At 40.4% G+C, this 10,014-nt stretch overlaps 1 protein-coding gene across 1 annotated transcript; it reads right to left on the bottom strand.

Annotated features, from left to right (window-relative positions):
- Nucleotides 1-4,681: 4,681 nt before the first annotated feature.
- Nucleotides 4,682-6,235, bottom strand: LOC149250038 (xyloglucan endotransglucosylase protein 1-like). Its single transcript, XM_089456376.1, has 4 exons — nucleotides 5,895-6,235; nucleotides 5,702-5,802; nucleotides 5,414-5,607; nucleotides 4,682-5,314 (listed from the first exon to the last, which is right to left on the bottom strand). The coding sequence occupies exons 1-4, from the start codon at nucleotides 6,055-6,057 to the stop codon at nucleotides 4,957-4,959; spliced, it is 816 nt and encodes a 271-aa protein (XP_089312502.1). The 5' UTR covers nucleotides 6,058-6,235; the 3' UTR covers nucleotides 4,682-4,956.
- Nucleotides 6,236-10,014: the final 3,779 nt, after the last annotated feature.

Genomic DNA, 10,014 nt, shown 5'->3' with positions numbered 1-10,014 from the left:
AAACGGAAGTTGAACCAACATCGGCAATGGAGAAAACAAGATATTTCAATCGCATGGACGAGGCCTTCGGCATCCTATGTTTATCTATTTCTCCAGAACTGCTATTTCATGTTGAATCATGTTCAACTCCAAATGAAGTATGGAAAAATTTGGAAGGATTGTTTGGAAAACAGGATGAAATGCAAGGTCACATTCTCGAAAATGAGTTAAACTCATTAGATCCGAGAAACTTTGAGAACATTCAAAATTTTTTCACAAGGTATAAAGCCTTGTTGGTTCAGCTGAAAGGATGCGGGATCGACAAATCCAAGCAAGAAAATCAGTTGATTCTTTCCATTTTATCAAAACTTGGTCCAGAGTATGCAGTATTCGTCTCTACATTCCACACAGTCAGATCTGCAACTGGTGCAGCTTGGAAGATGCCCTCACTGGATTCTTTTATTCAATCTTTGATGCATGAGCAAGATAAGCTCATCAAAATGGGCACACTTAAAAATTCCAAAGCGCATGCACTTACTGTGCATGCAAAAGGAAAGGCAAATTCCAAAGACCATCAGAAAGGAAAAGGGAAGAAGGATCCTGATCCAAGAAAGGGAGGACATCCCAAACCCCCTGATGGATCATCTGGCTCAAAGGAAAGGAAAGGAACGAAAGGGCAATCAATGTGCAATTATTGCCACCGTGGTTTTCATCCTGAATCTGCATGCATGAAGAAGACTATAGATCTTATGGCGCAGACACTCTAGCAACACAATCTTGGAGACCACATTCCTGAGAATGCTAAGAAGAAGTTTGGAGAAAAAGCACCAGATCCAAGAGGTAACAGGCATGCTTTGATTGCTCTTCATTCTGCACCACAAGAATGGATCATCGATTCAGGAGCTTCACATCATATGGCTTCTTCAAAGGAATCCTTTTCTTCTCTACATGCATACTCAGGTCCTCCCATTCTCATGGGGGATAATTCTGCAGTTGCAACAACTGGACAAGGAAGAGTGCAATTCGAAGATGGGAGTTTTGAAAATGTCTTGCATATTCCAAGGCTTTCTGTGAATCTTCTCTCAGTGTATCAGATGACACGCACATGCAGCGAAAGGAAAGTGGAATTTACCCCAGATTCCTGAGCATTTATGACATGCAAACCAATTTGAAAATTGCATCTGGCAAGGTAAATGATCAATCTCGTCTGTATACATTTTCTAATTTTGTTCCTCAATCAGATTCTATTTTGCTACTTACGCATGCAAATGAAGAAAGTAGGATTTGGCACGAGAGATTTGGGCACTTGAATTTCAGATATATGCAACAACTTAGTAAGCAAGGGATGGTCAAAGGATTGCCAACCATTGAATTTTCAGATGGTGTTTGTAATGGATGTGCTCTTGGAAAGCATCCACAAGAAAAATTCGAGAAGGGGCATGCATGGAGAGCCTCTTCACCTTTGGAACTTGTACACAGTGATCTCATGGGTCCATTTCCGGTGCTTTCAATGAGCAAAGCAAGATATGTGTTGTCATTTATAGATGATTACACGAGATTCACTTGGGTTTACTTCTTGAAACTCTAGTCTGAAGTTTTTCAACATCTAAAGATTTTCAAAGTGCATGCGGAAAATCAATCTGGAAAACGCATCAAAATACTCCGCACAAATAATGGGACGGAATATGTCAACAAAGATATCAAGAATCTTTGTGATGAAGCAGGCATACAGTTGCAGCATACAGTTCCTTACACTCCACAGCAAAATGGCGTGGCTGAAAGGAAAAATCGATCTTTGAAAGAGATGGCTAATTGCATGTTGCATGCAAGATCTCTTCCGTCGAAATTGTGGGCCGAAGCTATTAATTGTGCCTCATACATCCAGAACAGATCTCCTCATAAATCTGTTACTGGAAAAACACCTTTTGAGGCTTGGACTGGCATGCAACCTGAAGTTAGTTATTTCCGCATTTTTGGATCTCGAGCATGGGCCCGCATTCCTCCAGAGAAGAGAAAGGCTTTGGAGCCTCAAAGCAAAGCATGCATGTTTGTTGGATATTCTGATGAAGTCAAAGGGTACAGATTGCTTGATATCCACACTAAAGAGCTCTTTATTGAAAGGAGTGTAAAGTTTGACGAAGATATTTCGCATGCACCAGTAGATGAACTTGTTACCAAATTTTCATCACCACTCATTGATGAGTATGCAGATGAAACTTCAAACCAGCATTCTGATGAAGATGAGTCTTTTCCTGTGACCCCTGTTAGACCACCAGTTGTTGAACATCGAGATCATACTTCTGCATGTAGTTCGGAAGATTCTCGACCACCTTCAAGACAAAAATGGCGCAGCATGAGTGATATCCTTGATGATCCTGCCTCTATCCCTCTGTTTGAGGAAGATCCGCAAGCACTCTTAGCTATGGAGCCATCCATGCCCATGCATGCTTATATGATGCATGGATCTGATCCACAAACTTATGCAGAAGCAAATGGGCATCCTGAATGGGAAGCCACCATGGATGAGGAATATAACTCTCTCATTGAGAACCAGACTTGGGATTTGGTTCCGCTACCTTCAAATCGCAAACTTGTGAGATTCAAGTGGGTTTACCGGACCAAGAAAGCATCAAATGGCCAAGTTAGTCGATATAAGGCACAATTGGTAGCAAAAGGTTTTCAGCAAGTACATGGTGTTGACTATGATGAGACTTTTGCTCCAGTGGCAAAAATGGATTCCATTCGGCTAGCTCTCTCCATTGCATCAGCAAGAGGATGGGAGGTGCATCATATGGATGTGAAGAATGCCTTTCTTCATGGTGATCTCGAGGAGGAAATCTACATGGAGCAGCCACCAGGATACATGCAGAATTCATCTCTGGTATGCAAACTAAAGAAGTCTCTCTATGGCCTCAAGCAGGCACCTAGAGCATGGTATGCAAAGATGGATTCTTATTTGTTATCTCAAAATTTTGTACGCTGCAAATTTGATTCCAATGTTTATTTTCTGAAGAAAATTGACTCCTTATTGATCATAGTACTCTACGTAGATGATCTTTTGATAACGGGTAGTTCAGCTTCTGTCATTACTAACATCAAAACTGCATTGCATAAGCGGTTTTCTATGACAGACATGGGCTTGCTAAATTTCTTCCTTGGACTAGAGATCCATCAGCGTGATTCTGGCATTACCATTTCTCAACCAAAATATCCCAGAGATCTTTTGGCACGATTTCACATGAGTGACTGCAAGCCAGCAGCCACACCTTTCTTATCAGGGATAAAGCTTGAGAATGGCAAAGACACACCATTGGTTGATTGCACATTGTATTGCCAGCTTGTGGGAAGTCTTCTTTATCTCACTCACTCCCGTCCTGATCTCTCCTATGCTGTCGGAGCAGTTTCCAGATACATGCAGGAGCCACATGAGTTACACTGGAATGCTGCAAAGCGCATCCTTCGATATGTCCAGGGGACAATCACCTATGGGATTCATTATGCAGCCAATTGTTCTTTGAATCTCATCGGGTTCACAGATTCAAACTGGGCTGGCGACACCATTGATCCCAAGTCTACTTCCGGTTATGTACTTAGTTTGGGATCCGGCCCAATTTGTTGGTCAAGTAAGAAGCAGGCTGCCATTGCTTTATCATCAGCAGAGGCAAAGTATAGAGGAGCAGTCAATGCCACTATTCAGGCAATTTGTCTACAACATTTCCTATCTGAGCTTGGGATTAGTGTCCATCATCCAACTGTCATCTGGTGCGATAATCAAAGTACGCTAAAGTTTTGCAGAGATCCAGTGCAGCGGCAGCGTACCAAACACATCGAGATCCACATGCACTTCATTAGAGAATTCATTCATGATGGGATCATCGATCTTCAGTACTGTCCTAGTTCCGAGCAGATTGCTGACATCTTCACCAAGACTTTCACTGAGCAGAAGTTTCGATTCCTGCGAGATCGTCTCGGGGTGAAGGACACGACTACCTAGCAGTTGTCTTTTCTCTACTTTTGCATTATATTTTGAGGTGGGGTTTTCTTCCCACTGGGTTTTCCCTCTTTCCTCCTTTTTATGCATTGTATATGGGTACCTAAAATGGCCGTGTTGCCGGGACTCATTCATTTTGCATCACACTCACCTAAGTTATGCTTAAGGGGGGGTGTTGGTGTACATGCACTTAGACTAGCTGTGTTGGTGTACATGCACCTAGATTAGTTCCAGTTAACTTATTGCTTGCATGTGGCACATGTACACATTAACATAAGATAAAACACACTTAGCTTTAGTTAGCTTTAGTTATTGCATGTACAACTAAGCTTAACTTAGTTGCTTTTATGTATTCATTCTAAAACTAATATTGTAGAATCATTTTTTTATTCTTTTCTCAATTCTTGCTCGCTTTCTTTCTTCTCTTGCAAGCTTGTTTATTGTTTTGCAGATCTAGATCTGTGTATCTCAAAAATCTTACAATTATCCACCTTACAAAATAATTACTAAGTATCAAATTTTCAGTACAGAAGGAGACGAGATCAATTATCCACCTTACAAAATATATCAAAAACTATAGCGGAAGTAAATGGATATATACCAACTCGGTCTAAGGTATCGGTGCTTCCAGATTTGGTTATGAGATTATGTGAATCAATTTTCAATTACAAAATCACCCAGAACAACGGTGTCCTTATCCATTTAAAAATATTGAAAATTGTAATATAAAGGACATTGATATTATTTAGGGAACAAAATAATTAGTTACCTGGACTATTACAGTTCTGGATACATTCATGTATGTACTCGGAAAACAATGAAATAATGGAACTTATACAACAGATTAAGTACACATAAATGTATGTATAGGGAAACCAACGAAAGAATGGAGGTCGTAGAGCAGAATTGAAGGAACAAAAGAATGGTTGGAAGGGCAGGGTATCTAGAATTCATCATTCAGACTATGGAGTTGAGTTGTTGAGGGCTCATTTGCATTCCGCGGGCACCCCCTGGGGGAACCTGTTGGTGTCAGCACAGTAATCATAGATCATATAGTTATTTCGCACCCACTGGAGCTTCTGCTCTTGGTTCGAATCCAAATCTTCCTCTGCAGCGAGATTAGAAGTAGCTGCAGCATTGAAGTTGCGGAAGGATGCAACAAAACGGTCTTTACTCCAGTCTGTCTTGACGAGTCCACCTCTAGTCGCCCAATCATCTGCATTCCAAAGGCTTGAATAGACCCTCATTGCTTGGCTCTTAGGATAGTGATAATTGCTATCCACTTTACCCAACTCTGTCTCCCTGTTCTTAAACACTCGCACAGGAGTCTCGTCTACAGAAAATCTGAATAACAAACATACATTCATATTTCTGTTAGATTCAGAGATTATATTGTACTATATTGAATGGATGGATGGGCGAAGAGGTAATTAGAATACATACATGATTTGGTTGGATGTCCAGAGCACGGAGTAAGTGTGGAAATCCAAGGTTGGGTCGAACCACAAGTAAAATTGTTGCTCACGATTGCCAAGGCCTTGAGCGAAGACATTAGTGTGCATAATATAAGGATCTCCGGAGAGATTGCCCAAAAATTCAAAATCTATTTCGTCATGTTTGGGGCCTTGAGAGGATAGCTGCAAGGGGGCATAACAACGACATGTTAGCACACCATAGGACAAGATATTGTCATTTAGAATATTAAAACGGTAGAGTAACAATAAAACATACATAATAGGCAGTGACTGTGCCTGCAGAGTTGCCAGGTACCAACTTGATTTGCATATCAATCTTGGCAAACAGATGCTCCTCTTTGGATTGAAACCCACAACCTGCCATCAAAAACGGAAGGAATAAGATGTCTAATAAGTGTACATGAAAATGAAATAGTTGCAGAGCATGTTGGCATGAAAATTACATTTACCTGAAGTTCGATCCAGAGTCAACTGTAATTGTTGGCCATTGTCAAGGATTTTAGCACGATCATTGCCCCATGTAATGTCGACATCATTGTAGAAATTTGCAGAGACAGTTACGAGAAGTCTGGATGAGATTAACAAGAAAAGAAAGAGGAGGGGCGTTCCCATTTCCAATGAATTCAAAATTATCGATGCAGGGACAGAGTAATGCAGGGAGGATACGAAGGAAAAGGAGCAGAATAGCCCGAGATGCCTGCGTTAAAAATAGAATATTGGAATGAACGACTGAATTATCAACTCGTAGGTCGAAATTGCTGTGGGAGAGGGAATTGCTGGGAGTGATGGCTGATTTGGGTTATATATATAAAACATAAATAGCAGTGGGCATATGTCATCTCATCCGCGTGGGCGAGGAAAGATGAAGGAAACAACGGCGAGAGGTATCAGCGGCGGCCAGCCAAAAACATAATGAATAATCGAAGGGCATCGTGGCAGCCAAATTTTTTCACACCGCGTTCCAACCTTACTGGATTGCTTTGACCTCCGCGTGGGGCATATTCGAAAGTGAAGTAATGAAATGGATTTAAGAGCTTAGAAGAAAGTAGTGGAGTTCATTCAGAGCTCCAGGTGGCTACAAAATCCAACTGGCAATTCAACTATCCGTACAACTTCTACATGGAAATACACCTGCTTCCTACTACGACGCGCTTTGCTTTCAGGTAACCGCCTTTACTGCTCTTGATATCTTTATTCGATTCGGTAAAGTATAATCCACACCTTACAAGAAACTTAATTTAGTGGCTTTATAATAATATTATGTCCTTTTCAAACCTTAGACCTTACAAGAAACTTAATTTAGTGGCTTTCTAATAATATTATGTCCTTTTCAAACCTTCGCCACCAGAAAAGCCTTATTGTACCAACTCCTGATAATGGAGTAGTCTACGCAGGCGGAAGAATGGCCCGGTTTCCGTCGCCGCCCGGAAAAACCTCCGGCTGCGGCTGCCCGTAATTCTTCCGCTAGCTCCGCCCAGCTCCGCCACCCTCCGCATTAATGTCGAACTGACAGGTCCCTGACATACATTCGCGTCTTGCCGCACGGGAAGTTAATTCACCATGGAATTTGAATTCGAACACAACCCGCGGGCTGCTCCCTCACCAATTCGACCGGCATCCCATACAGCTCACCAGGTAAGAAGAGCATTCTGGAATACTCACTCCGTTTTCTAAGTTATGCTTTCTACATTCCAGGGATCAGTTGGGGGCTCAACATTTGGGGCTTGTTGGTGATTGCTGCTGGGATCGAATCCGTTTGTTTAAAGCACATGCATATCTATGTATCCTTATTAAAGCAGATGCAACCTGAGCACCTATTGGCAACTTCAACCAAGCTCTGTGCAGAAGTACTTGCTTCTGCAGCTGATGGTTTGCTTGATCTTGATGATTTCGCTTCACAGTGTGTATTGCAGGATGCACTGCAAATACTGGCATGCAAGGAGATCCGCATTCAAGGCAATCGAACAGCTGCTGGGGTAGCTGAGAATATGGAGCTGGAAGAAGAAAGTGGAGCAGCAGCTTTTGCGGCATCAAAAGGGCGAGTTGTAACTCAGGTTGCAAAGAAAAATTTGGTCCAAAATGCTATCCCAATTTTCATAGAACTCAAAAGGTTGCTTGAGAGCAAGAACAGTCATTTGACAGGCTGTTTAATGGACTGCTTACGTATGCTTCTAAAAGAGTACAAGAGTGAAATAGATGAAATACTGGTAGCAGACAAACAGCTTCAGAAGGAACTTCTGTATGATATTCAGAAATATGAAGCTATGAAAACTAAATCGAAAGTGGTAGAGGCAGTCATAACAATGCAAGATTCGGCCCCTCATAATGTGCTTGCCAAAAAAATTGACAATCTGGGAGGCAATTTACCAACAACTTCCCAAAATAATGGCAGTGTTCGTTCAGAACGGCCTCCTAAGACTACTGCATCTGTCAACAGAGTTAACAAAGGAAGCAACATAGACAAAGAAAATGTTGATATTCACGACGCTCAGAAGACTGTTAAGACTTCTGCGATGAAGAGGAAATCTTTCTTCTCTCCAGTGGTGGAAAAGTCTCTGGCTGGCAAGGTGAAATGGTTGGATCAGACTTTTGGCGACAATTTAAGAACACTTGAAGTGCCTATGAGGACTCCTGGGGTAGCTTCAAGCAGGGGTCAGGCACGGTGCACTTCAAATGTCTTAAGGTCTGCAAAGGGAACTATGCTTTCCCCCAATAACATTCCTGTATTGAGGAGGCATAAGATTGCTTCTGCTGTGGCAGATGTTGCTGCTGCCGAAACTGTTTCGGCTGTAGTATGGGAAGTTGCTACAGGAAGTTCGACCCCTTCGCATCCAATGTCCATACCCAGATTAAAGCCCTCAGTTCCCAGCACCATGAAGGCAAGGGCTGGTTCTGCAGAAAATTCGACGGGCCTGGCAAGCTTATTGGACTCTGAAGGGCAAGAAGGTCTGCAATCAATACAAAGGAGGGAAATGTTTGGTGACATTGATGATTAGACATCTGGATTCAGTGATAGTCTTTTGTAAATACTGAATGTTTCTTTTCAGTGGAGATGCAAATATTTGTATGTAGTTTCGTTAAAACATGACCATTATCATCCTCTTGGTCTCATTACTGCCTTAAAGCAGAAATTAAAGCTGATAATACCTTAACAACTTCTTGATGACAATAAGCATGCCCTAAAGCAGAAATTAAAGCTGATAATACCTTGACAACTTCTTGATGACAATAAGCATGCGCTTCACTGGTTTCCTCTGCTCGAAGAAGGCAGAACATGCCACAACTAAAAGATATGGATATAAGCCAAGCCTTTTCTTGGAACTTGTTTGTACATTTGTTTTACATATTATATATTTCTTCAAATAAGTTAATCATAGGGTGTATACCTTCCCTACAAAATTATTCCTGTAAATCAATTTGATTAACTGTGTATTGATAAGGGGATAATTTGCAATAATAATGCCCTTTTGTTCAACAGAATCCAATTACGAGAATCTATTGCAAGTAGGTGTACAATGGTTATTATTCACATTGTAGCACGCTCCCAAAAATGACAATTATTGTTATACATTCTCGCCTAGCTTTAGTTAGTAAATATCTCTTTATTAGAACTCTAGTATGGTTTTACGCCAGGCATTTTTGAGTTCGCAAGTTATATATTCACCCTTCTAATCAACCATGATCTGAGTTGCTTCTGTACATCTGATTTCAAAATAATTCCAAATTTAATTACCCTCTTAAAATATATTTAGTTTGTGAGTTTAACAATACGGAAAATTAGTTGGTCAGATTACTGGCTCTATGAGGAAACCGAATGGAAAGAAAAATAAATTCAATGCATGCACTCTAAACACAATGTGGAATTGAAACCATACCACCCTAATATCTCGCCTACACTTGTAGGCAATCATTGCAATCCGTTGACATCAGTTGTTTGTTGTTATTCTGTTACCATAATTTAGTATAGGTGTTCACATTATTAACTGCTGAACTTATGCTGATTATAGATTGATCTGGTAATATCTTTGAATTTGACAGTCAAGAGGCCCCTCCTGCTCATCGGACTCTCAGATATTTTCAAAATATATAATCGATATAAAAATATCTATATCATCTCAAAGTAAATTATGACAGTGAGTTTAAGTTATATTCATGCACTGCTATAGAGAGGGGGTTTTAAGACAATTTTTGAGCAAATTGTTTTAACTTGAGACAAAAAAAACTTGTAAATTGTCTTAAATAGTCTTTAAGTGAGTGTTTCAAATTATTGTCTTAAAAAATTGTCTTTATAAAAAAAATATAGAACACAAGTTTTGGTCTCTTACAAGACAATTTATTTTTGTTTCTCAAGAAACCATAGCTGTGATTAAAGACATATTGTCTCTATAGAAATAGTATGTCTTTAACCCCAGTGATTGTCTTTTTAGAGACAATAAAAAAATCTCATTAAAAACAAAATATAGAATGTGAATCTTTTTGTTTCTTTAGTAATTATTCATGTTAGGGCACAATGGAATCGAACAAGCAACCTCCTGCTTGCAAGGCAGGTGCTCTTTCATTGACCTAGCA

This window comes from Pinus tabuliformis, chromosome 7 (genome assembly GCF_031772625.1).
Source record: "Pinus tabuliformis cultivar Carrire ecotype Pingquan chromosome 7, CPIR1, whole genome shotgun sequence".
NCBI classification, from domain to species: Eukaryota; Viridiplantae; Streptophyta; class Pinopsida; order Pinales; family Pinaceae; genus Pinus; species Pinus tabuliformis.
Note: the sequence above shows the minus strand (reverse complement) of the source record. Positions and strands in the feature narration are given on the sequence as shown.

Bases quoted from the DNA above. Each gene is read 5' to 3' on its own strand.
- LOC149250038 (XM_089456376.1), bottom strand. From the start codon at position 6,057: ATGGGAACGCCCCTCCTCTTTCTTTTCTTGTTAATCTCATCCAGACTT. The intron at 5,608-5,701 runs GTATGTTTTATT...GCCCCCTTGCAG, and splicing joins GCACAGTCACTGCCTATTAT to CTATCCTCTCAAGGCCCCAA. The intron at 5,315-5,413 runs GTATGTATTCTA...TTTGTTATTCAG, and splicing joins TGGACATCCAACCAAATCAT to ATTTTCTGTAGACGAGACTC.